At 41.4% G+C, this 14,942-nt stretch overlaps 1 protein-coding gene across 1 annotated transcript in view; it reads left to right on the top strand.

Annotated features, from left to right (window-relative positions):
• aplp2 (amyloid beta (A4) precursor-like protein 2) overlaps positions 1 to 14,942 on the top strand; it is a 98,960-nt gene that overhangs the window by 44,268 nt on the left and 39,750 nt on the right. Inside the window, exons 2-3 of the mRNA XM_080053898.1 lie at positions 6,241 to 6,414; positions 8,594 to 8,723. Coding sequence (XP_079910024.1) covers positions 6,241 to 6,414; positions 8,594 to 8,723 — 304 coding nt within the window. The remainder of the gene's footprint in view (positions 1 to 6,240; positions 6,415 to 8,593; positions 8,724 to 14,942) is intronic.

Raw genomic sequence — 14,942 nt, 5'->3', positions numbered from 1 at the left:
TACCTTATTTTCCTGAGTGTTCTCCTTGCTCTCTGCCTCTCCCTTTTTTTCCCAAACGTCCACTCCCTCCCTGTCACCCTTCTTTCTTTGTCTCACCATATGACTTGCTGCTATTGCTCCAGATAGCAGCAGGTGTTTCACAGTTCACACTTACACATGATATTGCGTCTCATGGTGAGTCAGTAATGAGAGATGGTTGACTTATGCTTGTAAGGTGGGGCAGTGGCATATCTTAGTATTGGAGGATCTCTGTGTGTTTTTGTGTGTCTGTGTTGCATTCAAGATCCCGTTAAAAATCCCCTTTTTTCCCCTGTTCTTTTTAGCTGGGAGTTTTTCCTCAGTCGAGCTTAAGGTCTAAGGGCAGAAGGTGTCGTATTGTGTACACAGACTCTGGAGCGCACTGAGGCAAATGGCTATTTCTGATATTGGATAATTATATAAATAAATAACTGATTTGATCAGATTTAGGATCAAAATCAGAGCTTATTCAGTCTGAATCAAGAGTGTGCAGGAAGTTCTGTTAAGGTTGGAGGTCAACTCAGTTGTGACTTGCACTTCAATTCTTAACCTCGCGCTATCTCTAACGCCTCCCCGGCTCGGGCACCAAGCGTACCAATGTTTTGGTTCAGAACTGAACACAGTGAACCATAACATTCTGGAGTAGAAGGAGATGAGATTTTATCTATACAACTGACCTAAGTGTCTCCTAACAGGCTCCAAGGCTGTCTGTGAGACAGACACACAAGATAGGCATATATGACCTATTAATCTTTACCATTAATATTACAACTAAATACCCAAAATTCCCTCTCAAAGAGGACCATCAAAGGTAAATGTATCTGCTAATTCTAGATATTCAAGTCCAATATACTTCGACATGATAGTGACAACATCATGATAGAGGGGTCCAATCAAAACTACCATATTATTACCCTGTGTGAAGCATCATCTGGTTTATAAATCTAAACACATACATTTTAGAATATTTCCACATCCACTTTCCCTCCCTCTTCTCTTCCCTCCCCCTTGTCAAAATCTTGATGAATCATCTATTTTAAACCTTATTAGTAATATGATATGATCACAGGCCTCGAGGCTAGTCAACGTTTCCCGAATTCTAATTCCATTATAGGTCTACTGAGCTGAATAAGCTCTAGCACATCTAATCTTAAGGTGTGCATCTGGGTGTTGGTTTTGCACCAGGACCGTTAATACATCCTAATATCATCATTAAATTGAAGGCACACTCTTGGCTCTCAGAGTCCTGCCCTTAACCTCTGTTTAATTTGGAAACTCGACAAACCGCGGAAGCAAATTACTGTCAAAGTTATTTCGCCTGACCTTTTTTAAAGTGGAATTAAGTTGCTTCAAAGTAGACAGAAAAAAACAAGACCTAAGGACCCAAGCTCTGATCTACAGCTAGCTCACTGTGGCCTTTAGCTTTAATTTTCACCCATTGCTCCCACTTAAATCTAAGAATAACCTCTCATATCCTCTCATCTTCCTTCTTTCATTTTATCAACTTGGTCCTGGATGATGTGAACGATTGTGGTGGTCAATTGGTCAATTTTGCGATTTTTAGACATTTTGCCTCCATGTCTTATTCCACACTACAGTAGAAAGGTCCAACATGTCCATTGAGGTGTTTATTTCACTAACACTAACGGTTTGCATCTGTATATTTCTTCTATACAACCATCTGTATCGGCCATTATCTCAACATTTCTTCAATACTGAACCAGAGATCTCAACTTCTGAAGCACTTACATCAATTAAGTAATCCAATGGCAAAGTTTCATGATGATGAGCTATAAGCCAAAATGTTACACCCTGACCTACTGAACAAGCATACGACTGGAGATTTAAGGCAGTGGTATAAGCCACCTTCCATCTGCCTCCACTGCTATTGTTGAAGATTTAAAGATACATTTAGATTTTATAACTTTAGTGGTGTCTACAACATACATAAAACATATGGTGATGAAAAGGCGTTTTCCACAGCTGCATAGTGTTGATGTGGTCATTCTGTCCCTGTCTCCCTAAATGTGCTTATCCTGGTCCTTCTCTGACTCATAAACACATTGAGCAAATCTCACAGAGGGATGAGAAAGGGAGGAGAGCAAACACGCCTGTGGTGGTGCAGAGAGAGAGAGGGGGGGAGGGAGGGAGAGAGAGAGAGAGAGGGGGTAGGGAGGGAGAGAGAGGGAGGGAGAGAGAGGGAGGGAGGGGAGGGGAGGGAGAGAGGGGGAGAGAGAGGGAGAGGGGGAGAGAGGGAGGGAGAGAGAGGGAGGAGGAGAGACGGGGAGGGAGGGAGGGAGAGAGAGGGAGGGAGAGAGAGAGAGGAAGGAGGGGGAGTGAGAGAGAGGGAGGTGGAGTGAGAGAATCTGATTCTGATTCTGTTGTTGTGCTTCTAGAACAAAACAAGACGGTCCAGTGGTTACATGTGTTAGTGTGTGTATGTATGGCTGAATGTCCATTTCTGGAGCTGGAAAACCATACAGATATCACGAAAATAAATATCACAATTTATTGCAGCATTTTCTCAGCACAGTCATATTTATGAGGCTGTAGCTGTATACGTGTGTGTGTGTGCTTGCGTGTGTGTGTGTGTGTGTGTGTGCGTGTGCTTGCGCGTGTGCGTGTGTTTGCTTGTGTACACACTCAGCTCTGGCTAGGTCTGCGGCTCATCACACGCTCCAGCCCACTGCTGATTATACAGCACTTGTTTTGTCCGCCCTCTCCTCTGTTCTCTTCCTATCATCAGCCTGGGCAGAATGGACACAATCACACACACAGCTTTGTCTAACACACTGTTACTCAAGACGCCCCTCTTCAGCTGCTGCCACCTCTGTCGGCTTCACCTCAAGACATTTAAAGGTGGACTCAGCGATTCTGGAGAATGCCTTGTTGTCAAATTCACTCTTTGTCAAAATCAATATGCATTGACACAGACAAACTGAACTGAGCTGAGAACTGCTAAGTTGGTCTCTAAATGCCATTGACCGCGTGTTGAAAACACGCGTCTGTTTGTTTGTTTTTTTCTTATTTTTTTAAGTGTTTTTTTTTTTTTTTTTTTTTTTATAATTTTCTGAAACAATAACTGTGTATCTGTGTATCTAAATCCGAATCTGATAAAAATGGGGGCGGGACCTGATAAGCCTTTGGCTTCTTCCGTCACCCTTCGGACAACACAAAGTAAGATGTATGAAGATATGAAAGAGAAAATTGTGTATTGGTGGAATTGTCCGAAAGAATAATAAATAAATAAATAAATATCCACTACCTGTCTGTCCTGTGCATGCTGGAAAACAAATCTAGTGTTGACCAAAGGGGTCCCGACTCCCACCATACCTGTTTACAGAGCATAGGCTGTCTATGAACATCCAATTTGTTTTCAGTGCACACACAGCGGTTAGCGGATCATGAGGAGATATTCACTGATTTTCACTAAGAATTGATTTTGACAACGGGTATGCAAACAAAAGGGGTCCCACCGTAGCTAGACACATTCCAGTTTACAGAGCCTAGGCTGTCTATGAAAAACACCTGATTTTTTTAGCAGACAGACAGGTAAGCGGATCATGAGGAGATATTCACTGATTTTGACTAAGAAGTGATTTTTTGACAACAAGCATCCTCCAGAATCGCTGACTCCACCTTTAAGTCCAACAGGCCCCTGCTTATGGCTTATTCCCTTGATCTCTCTCTCCGGGGCTAAAGACCTGTTTACTCAGCCTGATGACATTATGACAATCAAGAAGACATCAGTTCCATTCCACTTCCTGTCTGGAGGCTCCCTTGTGTGTGTTTGGGGGGGGGTAGTTTGGCATGCACATCTACATCGCTTCACTGATTGGTTAGAGTGTCTTTAGTGCTGTGCTTTTCTTTTGCATCAGGACAGCAGTGTTAGCAGGCCGTGACTTATTGTCTCAAATGAGGAGCTGATGAGTTGACTGATTTTAGCACCGTGCACTGTGTCATCTGAAAGGCAATCGTGTGGAAGCTGATTATTATTACATACACAGTAGTCTGGTGTCCATTTTCTATGGTGTATGTTTCTTAGAGGTTAAAGGTGGAGTCAGTGATTCTGGAGAATGCTTGTTGTCAAAATCACTTTTTTAGTCACAATCCACGTACTGTGTGCACGCTGGAAAAGAAAATCTGGTGTTAATTCTAGGCTCATTAAACAGGTGTGTGAAGAAAGGGTTTTCAAACAAAGGGGGTCCATTGTAGCTAGCAACATGCCAGTTTACAGAGCCTAGGCTGTGTATTAACACTGGATTTAATTCAGTGCATACACAGTACAGGCAGTGGATTATGAGGATTTTATATTCACTGATTTTGACAACATTATTTTTACAACAAGCACTCTCCATAACCACAGACTCCACCTTTAAAGAGTGTTAAAGAGAGTTTTGAGTGTTCCTGCTACTTCCTGCTTTTCTAAAGGAATTGAAGTGCAGGGTTCAGTGAATGAGCACAGGAAGGACAACAGAAGGGAACAGATAACATGCTTCCTCTCATCTCAGAGGGTCCAGAGGTAAACAAAAGATTGGGAAGTTCTGGTGGGACTATAACATTATCTAAATATCTCCCGTGCTATCTCAGCAGAACATATATTTTCATTAGATCATATATGTTGTTTTTTTTAATGTGCGTCTGTAGAGCAAAAATGAAAGATGAGCAGGATGGATGCAGCAGTGTTTACCTTTAAGTTTAAACGATCCAACTTTGTGGAAAGATTTGTTCTGTCCCAGGAGGCTTGGATGAGAAAAAAGCTCTGACCTCAACTAGGAATGTCCTGTTTTGTGAAGCATGGCGGAGAGACTGAGAGCGGCTTTTGTTTGGTTTTTCTCTCTCTTAACTTAACTTTCCCCTGTGCTGTACGGAAGTGTATTAAGGCCACTGGAAAGGAACAAATGAGAGGAAGTTTTTTTTCTTTTTCTTTTCCACTATGCACTTGTCGAAATGTCAAGAAAATAACTCAAAATGTCAAGAATTAACTTGAAATACAACTCTGTGAATAAAGTCTGAAATGTTTCAAGGCTGCGGTGAAGTTGGAAAGATTTTGACGGATTCTTACTCTTCTGATATCAATAACTCATAAGCAAACCATTAGTAAAAACACAATCAATTCATCTTTGTTATCCTCGTAAGGCAGACAATGGGCTACAACCTATTATTTACTATCTATGGCTACAACCTCATTTTTACTGAAACCAAACATCCTCCAAGCTCGACTAATGACATTGCTCTCTATGTGTCTATGTGTTTAGGTTCAACTTTTAAAATTACTTTTTTTTTCTCTTTCCCATGGCCATAAGACTATTTCATAGTGTAGTAGTCATCCAATGGGCATCAGAGCAACAACAAAAAAAAAAACCTTGAACACAAATCCAATGAAACCCCGACTCATTTAACCATCAAACCCAGCCAAGCATTCCCCATGTGCGTTTCATTCCCTCCGCTCTCTCGGCACAGTAGCAGCCGAGCGTTGACAGGCCTGTTGTGATGTCGCTCCATCACGTCTGGTTCAGTTATCCATTACAGTACATGAGCTGAACCTGCTCTTTAGTCTTTATGTCTTCAGACTTCACTGCAGGCCGCTGTGTTCGCCTCATAACAGAGTTTAGGAGAAAAGAATGGGGCAAACGGTGTTACATTATACTCCCCCGGCTTTTATGCTCGCAGTAATGATTGACTATTGTATGAGAGCCTCTGGAATCCTGGTCTAAAATAGGAAAATATCCATATATGATATATAAGAGTTGGCTGTCGTAAGCGTTTACAAATATCTGATTGAAAATGAATGTTCAGAATTATTATAAAACTTGTCTAGAGTCTAGACTATGTGACAGGACTGTGTGGGCGTGGCCATATCAGATGAGTTCCATGAGGAAAAGTCATTGTTTTTATAGAACTGATGTGATTGGTTCAAAGTACTTGCTGTGTCATAAGAACCAGATTATAGCCCCGCCTCATCTAAAACTGGGTTTCTTTATTATACTATCTATGGTTTATGTGAAGTTGATCAAACTTAAATGACAATATCTTTAATATGCCTAACTCTTTTCATATGCTTTACTATCATGCAACTAACTCTTCAAATTACATAGTTAGATGGATTTTGTTTTTACAAGGGCTTTATATTAACCTCCATGTCTCTCTCTCTCTCTCTCTCTCTCTCTCTCTCTCTCTCTCTCTCTCTCTCTCTCTCTCTCTCTCTCTGTCTCTGTGCAGGCGCTAGCAGCCAATGCGGGCACAGGGTTTGCGGTGGCCGAGCCTCAGGTGGCCATGTTCTGTGGAAAGCTCAACATGCACGTGAACATCCAGACCGGCCGCTGGGAACCGGATCCATCCGGAACTCAGAGCTGTGTGGGACCCAAAGAGGCCGTGCTGCAGTACTGCCAGGAGGTGAGACACTGGGACACACACATATTCTATTATCTCCTTAAAGGCCTACTTCACATGTGGGAATATGAAGGTGTATTGAACTCTGAGATCCTATGTAGTATAAATGTGCAAAAACTTTAGAAATCGGTTCATCCTAGCTTGAGAAAAGGCAGAAAGAGTGTTTTATGGTCTCACTGTCTAACCCTACATTTTCCCATGTGTGACATCACACATGTAGAGTTGAATATGTAGTATGTTTTATTTTATAGATCATAAAAACCCATGTGCTGCTATTCAATCTCGAAGGAAGGAAGAATAATACTTAGAATAGTTTGACCGTTTGGGAAATATGCGTATTTGCTTTCTGGCATACGAGAAGATTAAAACTCACTTCCATGTCTGTCCGGTGAATATGAAGCTACGGATTAAATCAGTGCTTCTCAAACTTTTTCGTTCAGGAGCTTAAAAAAGAATCACGCCTCATCTGACTGTATACGCTCCCTCATTGCTGCACAACGTGTCACCTCACTGGGGACAAATAGTTATTGATTTATAGAATAGATCTATGGAGTGACTGAGAGTAGGTTGTATTGAGTGAGGTGCAAAACAATAAAATAGTCAATTGACTATGATAAGCCTTTAGGGAAGCTATTGAGCCGTTCCTAATAGACAGACATTATTTCCTTGTCCTTGAGCAAGGCACTTAACCCCAAAACTGCTCCAGGGGTGCGGCCCCGCTGCAGACCTTCATCTAAGTCCCTGAGCGATGTATATGTAGAACTGCATGTGTGTGTTTAGAAAGGTAGGAGGGGTGAGCTAAATGTCATTTCGATTGCCGTGTGTGTGACTCACCTTGCACGTGTGTGTAATTGACAAAAATAAAGACTTAACTTATTTACAGTACAGTGGGTGACATTTCAAATGGTAAACTCAGTGACTGTCATTTTTTTTCTATCCATCCCTACAGTTAAAGGTGGTAAACTGTTATGTAGACAAAGGTTATGCAAACAAAGGGGGCCACCTTGGCTAGCAACATGCCCGTTTACAGAGCCTAGGCTGTGTATTAAAACTGGATTTTGTTTTCTTCTCACACACATTATGAACAGGTAGAAGAAATAAGGAGATATTCACTGATTTTGACAGAAAGTGACTTTTGACAAGAATTGCAGACTCCACCTTGACATGTTTTTTTCCATTACATTACATGGATATCCTTGTTGTTATTTACTTGTGTTCCCTCCTATTGATGCTTACTCAAGAGGATGCAGGTATTACTGTCACGGTTAAATATGCCGTTGTCCTAGAGATTAAGTAGGGCTGTATATTTTCAAGCGTCCTTCTGTACAAGCTTCAGTTACGATTATTGATGACATTTTGATGGCATTTGGGAAAAGTGTAAATTTCGTGCTCTTTTCATGGCTGAGCAGATGGAATCTACACAGTATAAAGCGTGGATTAAAGGATCCCATTAAATCTCCACGTATTGCACTTTCTCTGTCGAACACACACACACACACAGACACACACACACACGCATGCACGCACACACACACACGCACACATCTACGCTAACGGCATTAATAGATCATAAGTAATGTTTATTCTTTCTGTCCATTGGAATTAATGAATACACTAGTAAAAAAATCTATAAATTGTCTTTTTTTAAACAAAAACATGAGTTTATTATTTATTTATCAATAAATATGATGATGCTTTCAAGCTCATTGCATTCAGATTCTAGATTATTTAAAAAAATTATTCGAGTTAGATGTGTTACTTTCACAGCAGGCAAACTTGTCGAAGTTGTTTAGGGTCCACACACACACAATGTCAGTTTTGGGTGTATTGTTGGAATATTTAATGGCAGCCTCTCAAATTCCTTGCTTCTCCTCTGTCTAATAAGCATCCTGGAAAAGTTATGTCCATTGGAATACTTGAGGGATCTTATGAATCAAATCAAATCAGTTTTATTTGTATAGACCAATATCACAAATAGATATTGGCCTCAGTGGGCTTTACATTCCATACAGTATGACACCCTCTGCCCTTAGAACCTTAGCTCGGCTGAGAAAAAACTCCCAGTAAAAACCATTTAAAAAAATTGAGAAATCTCAGGGAGAGTTGACAGGGATCCCTCTCCCAGGACGGACATCCTATGAATGGGTTTATTTATTCTCTTCTGTTTTTTTCTTCCCAACAGATGTATCCAGAGCTCCAGATCACAAACGTGGTGGAAGCCAACCAGCCAATCCGCATCGAGAACTGGTGCAAGAAGGAGAAGAAGGTGTGCAAAGGCCACGCCCATATTGTGGTTCCTTACAAATGCTTAGGTAAGTCTGTGTGTTTTATATACTATATGGTGTGTACACTCATACGTATAGATCAAGGACTGGGGAATACTGTACCTCTTTGAAAGGCCCTCTTTCTATATCAGTTGTTTTGTCATTGTCCCCCCCCCCTCCCCTCTTCTATGATAGCTTTTGTTCAATTTAGAGAAAGGAGTTATTATGATACATCTTTGCTGTAGGCAGAGGTGACAAGCAGCGATATTGGAGTGTGATTCAGTTGACTAATCTTGGGCTTGAGGTGCAGATTGAGAAGACACCAGGCAGAGTGTGTGAGAGAGCTAATGTATCTCAGAAGGGGTTGGGGGGGGCTGAGGTAGGTGGGGTGGGGGTTATTATTGCTATGGAGGCTTGTTGAGCAATAAAGCATAATCTTATTCCCCCCGTTCAGACAGTGGCTATAAACATACACAGACACACAGGGTCAGAGAGAAAGAGTTCTGCGAGGAGGCCTGCTTTATTACTCCCCCATACACACACACACACACACACACACACAGACCGACATATACACACACACACACACTCACACACAAACACACACACAAACACAGGCACACACACACCGACCGACCGACACACACACACACACACACACACACACACACACACACACACACACACACACACACACCTCCCTCAGCATCCTGCGGCATTACTGTTATCATCAGTGGCAACACGGCTACACTGTGCTTTATTAAAATGTCATATACAGCCGCAGACTTCACAGGCAACACGTCCCTTTGACGGTCGTTAAGTGGAGACACTGCAGGTGAATAGGGTTTACATTTCTAACCTGTAGATATCATCATGAAACTTTGCCAGTTAATTACTTACATTAAAACAATTTTATTTGTTGGATTACATTTTTTTCAGAAATGTCAGAATAGATATGCAAATTCAGCAATATTTAACTAACTATGCATTCATGTGCATCTCTTTCAAAAAAACAAAAACATCTACACGTTAGATAAAGCTAGAGTAAACATATTTTTTAATTTCTACAACATGTTAGAGTCCAAAGTTTTGAAGCAATGTAGCCAAGAATCTCAAAACTTAAAATGTTTCTGCCTTCTGTGTCTCGCCTTAACAAACAAAAATAAAAAAAAACACACACACACACACACACACACACACACACACACACACACACACACACACACCTGCTGCCTTTGACGATTGTAACAACAGAGAAATAGAATTCTAAAAGCAAGACTCTTTCTCTGTACTTGTAAAACTATGTCAGGGAGGAAATAAACATCCCTCTTTATGCAGCAAACCCTTCTCAGCCCCCTTCCTCTGTCCGAGAGGAGAGACCTCTCTCTCTCTCTCTCTCTCTCTCTCTCTCTCTCTCTCTCTCTCTCGCTCTCTGATTGAGTTGTGCTGATCCCTGGATGAAAAAGCTATTAGCAGTCGCGCTGGACTGTGAAATGGGCAAACCATTCAGGAGCATTTTTTTTTGGCAGACGCAGAGTGAGTGGAGGCCTTTTTTGGAAATGCATGGGACAGCAAACAGCACAACTGGAGTGAGTGGCTACTAGGTGACTGATAGGCCTTTCACACCAAAATGAACCAAGAGTCAGTTCCAGGCTGGTGTTGGGGTCAGTTCAAAACTGGTTACAGCCTTATCCCAGTTATGAACCGGTTGGTTTCACATCGACCGGAGACAGCCATGGAGCCGGCAAGAGAGCAACGTCATGACGTCACTGTAAACGTGTGTGTACGTCACCCGACGCCGCTGCTCTTGTGGCTAACGCTAAAGCTACCGCTAGCTTTAAGCACAACAACAGCGGCGAATACGTTTTATTTTTACACTTGTTGGCTCTCGCTTTGCTTTCTTAAGCAAACAGGACCCATACAGCGTATTCTCGCCGGTCAATTTGATCGCTACGTTCGGTAATTATGTTATGTTTACGTCTCGTAGTAGCGGTGTTTTTAAATATGGCGGGCATGAGGTTTGAGTTGCTCTGGTTGGTCAGGATAATCCCTCCCCCAACCGTTCGCGCAAGCAGTTCTTATCAAACCCTGCTCAATCCTGGGGTATGAGTTCCCCCGGTTTTTACGGCCCGGAGCAGGCTCTCTGGCGGTGTGAAACCAAAACACTGGCTCTAACTCCGAACAAGCCCAGAACTAGCTCCGATTTTGCGGCGGTGTGAAAGGCCTATGAGACAGGAATAGAGATGAGAGAGGGTTTGCATGCGGAATGGATTTCCTAAATTCCTTATCCGGATCCTACAATCTTACTGTTTCAATCAATCAATAAATCAATCAAAATATATTATCGCCCGAATTTATACAAAAAAATTCAACACATAAACAGAATACAAATACCATAACACCAAAAAATAGTATGAATGACTTATTATTTAGTGTTATGGAATTGAAATATGACATAAATAGTGCCATATGATTAAATGCAAGCACAATTGTAGCTATATAAAACCTAACCATAACTTCAATATTCACAGTGACTGATAACATTTTGGTTAACCGTAATAAGGAATTTACGACATGCTAGTCTAAGTAACTATTAGCAACGTGAAAGCTAGTTGCTAAGAAGTGTGTTTTGAGTTTGTCTTTTTAGTTTTGTTGTTTCTCTGCGACTGCGACTCCGTGGCCTTATACTTATTAAGTGTTAGGAAAATGAAATATGACATAAATACTGCCATATGATTAAACTGCATGTGCAAGTGTATGTAAAACTAAACATACAAAACGATACTTAGAGTGACTGATCCTAAGTATCGTTAGAACACCCCCCCCCCCCCAAAAAAAAAACACACACACACCTCTTATCTGCCTAGTCTTTATAAATAAGTTTCCATGCTCATTTTCCATTCTTATAATGGATATAGGACAGGACTACTAGGTGAGGTGATATTTGTTATTTCACTGCTACTCAGTGCCACGCCTGATCAGCCTGTGTCATTTAGTCTTCCCTTGGCCCTGGCTTTTTGCATCCATCAACAGCAACCCGATACCTCTCATTATGATGCAGCAGCAGCAGTGCCACGACAGCCATTTAATTAAAACACGCCCATTACTTCCTCTGGAATAATTAAATTGCTTCAATGCTTGTTGGGGCACTTTTTTTTTCATCCCTTTTTAAAGATCTGCGCCCTCATGCCATATCAAATTACTAGCGACTATGTTGCTCCCACCGGGCTGCAAATGAGGAATCTGAACCGAGAGAACAGAGTAGACAGATGGAGAGATAGAGAGAGAGAGATAGACATAAGGTGTTGGCGTGAAAAAGAGGGCTATTGAGAGGGTTTCCGCTTAATTATGTAATGGAGCATGTTAGGAGCGTAATTAGAGCGCTTTCTGATCATATGCTACAAGCCACCGCATGCCTCTGCCACACACCTCACCGCACCCCACCTGCACAATACACTATATGTCAGGACTCTGAATATCAAGCAAAATGAGAGTGCTTTTAATGGTACACTATGGCGCTTTTCCACCGCAAATGTAGCTCGACTCGACTCAACTCGACTCGACTCAACTTGGTTTGGTAGCAGCACGGGTCGTTTTCCACCGCAAATAGTACCTGCTGAACGTGGGCGGGGTCGTCGTAATAAGGGGCTGAAAGCCTACTCCGGAGAAAAGTAGCAGAGCAGAAATTGCGAGCAGTTGTTGCACTATTAACTGAACCAACCGCCAAAAACATGGATGAAAAATGTTTAAGAAATACCCCCCTTGTATCAGTTTGCTAAAAGAAGTAGACGAATATTGCTACGGGCCATTAAAAGGGATGGTTGTTGTCCCGATGTGCGACTGTGTGGCAGAGTCAGCTGTAGGGATGCGTCACGTACATCATGCACGTAAACACGGGCATGATAAAGTTGACTGTTTAGTGCTTGTTTCAGGATACGTATTTTCAAATGCAAGCCGTGTCTCAGCCTGAATATTTTATTGAGGTAATCAGTTCAGTCCGAGGCTTGTAATGTAATCGCTCGCTATCATGTCTGTCCCAGCTGGCTACTATTAGCCTAGCTGCTAGCTGCCCTACATGTCTCCTCTCGTATGATAAGTAACTTCCCCAACAACCAACACTGGGTGAGCTTAGCGAATATATGGAAAATAAATTCAGATCTGTGATGCAAATCAAATGAAAGAGAGCCAGAGAAGGCTGCACGCGGCGTAAATACACTCAAAAGTCCCGGAGAGTTGGGGAGAATAAACAACAGAATGAAGCCGGTAGTCTCTGGCCACTGATTGGCCAGACAATAGTCTCTGGCCAATCAGTGGCCGGCCGTCTGCCGACGTCACCTTTTAGCATCGGCTCAGCTCGCTTGGACCCTAGAGCGAGGCGATACCAAAAAAGCAGCCGCTACGTGGTACCAGGTACCATGAAATTGCGGTGGAAAAGCCAAAAATGCGAGTTGAGTCGAGTCGAGTCGAGCTGATACCATGCGGTGGAAAAGCGCCATAGGCCTATGTAATTTTGTGTGTGTGTGAGAGAAGTGAACATTTTTCCAAGGTATTTTTTTCAATACTAACTGAATAAATAAGCTTTCTTCAGAGGAAAATGTGATCCCTGGAACACTGTTTAAAGTAAAAAAGCTACCTTAAAAGTTACTGTTTCACTGTAGTTGTTGTTTACAGCAGCAGGACCCACAGTTTTGTTTACAAACATATTCTAATCTTGCGCTTGGTTCCAGGTTCCTCAAAATTATTTAGTTTTGATTTACGATGATAGAATTATTTAAAGGTGAATTAAGCGGTTTATTTATGTTAATATAAGTGTTAAATCACTCTTTATTCATACAGTGATCACCTACATAATGTGCGCGTTTCATAAAGCCAATCTCTCAGTCAGCTGCTTTGCATGTAAATAAACTTATTGGAGTATCCCGAAATTTTTATCCAATCAGAAGAGAGAACGCTACGAACCGACACCCGTCTCACTCATACATACTATATACACTCCATGGTTTCACTGCCGGTGCACGCCAGAGCAACAGATGGGTCAATGTTTATGCGCCTACAATGGCGGAGCAGGTGAAAATCCTTCCCAATGTCTGTTTTGATGGTTTGTATCATGTTTTATCACACTTATGGATCTGAGATGATGCTAGATAACTCGTTGCTTGAAGACCGCAATGCATTAATGTGGTGACGTAGGGACGAGCGAGGGGACTGCTAACTGCAGTAACTGACAGGAAGTTAGCTAAAAGAACCATTCCGCTTACAGCACCTTTAATACTCAGAATTACATGTATAGAGAAAAAAAAATGTTTTGTACATTAACTGCAGGCTCTTCAAATGTTAACAAATCCCCCTCCCCTGGACTGCATAGTGCACCTTAAAGTTCTACATTATTTATGAAGGTCACAGAGTTTTCAAGATAAATGGACATCAGATAGCGGTTCTTGCTCATTTTCATCAGTGTTCATTAATTATAATAGAATAGACCAAAAGAAAAAACATTATACACCAAATGGGAGGAGGGCTGTAGCTTGAAGAATGTGATTAAAATTGCCAGACCCAGCTAAGTTAATAGGTTTATATGAAAAATGCAATAAAGGAAAAAGAGAGAGCGATGGTTATATATTATGCTGAATCCAATCTCTACATGGAAAGGGCTCAGGCACAAAAACCCAAAATCCTCCCGTGTTCCACAAACAATGACTCTGCAAATGAATGTGATTTTTATTCCATGGCTGTAGTCTAATCCCTGCAGCATGATGTCTTTGTCAAACAGCAGAGGATTATTTTAGAGACATTTTTCTATTGTTGTGTCTGGAATAATGTGAGAGCAGTCGGTGGTTAGTGTGCATTGCAGTCTGTCTCTTACTCGCAGGGAAAAAAATGACTGCGGTGGTTTCACATTTAAGCTATAGTGCGTAACTTTTTCATATAAATGAATGTCGGTTACATTGCCATTACCAAATGAGTTGACACAAAATGGATCAAGCCTATCAGCTGTTACTCAGAAATCCTCACCGGGGCAACATAAGTTATGCACTATAGCTTTTATTTCTAGATTATTTATTTTTTTAACGATGGTAGCTTTGAGCAAAATTAGAAATAATAAAAAATCTAATCATTTGAATAACAATAATAATAGTAATACAATTTTGTATATACAAACAAACAATGAAAATATATATAAAACAGAGCAAAAAGTAGGTATAAAGCATAAAGAAACACTACATAAAAGCCAGACCAAAAGGAGGGGCTTTTAGTTTGCATTTCAAA

This window comes from Ammodytes marinus (assembly GCF_949987685.1).
Source record: "Ammodytes marinus genome assembly, chromosome: 3".
Classification (NCBI taxonomy): Eukaryota; Metazoa; Chordata; class Actinopteri; order Uranoscopiformes; family Ammodytidae; genus Ammodytes; species Ammodytes marinus.
The sequence above is the reverse complement of the archived record's forward strand: the minus strand, read 5'-3'. Positions and strand labels throughout refer to the sequence as shown.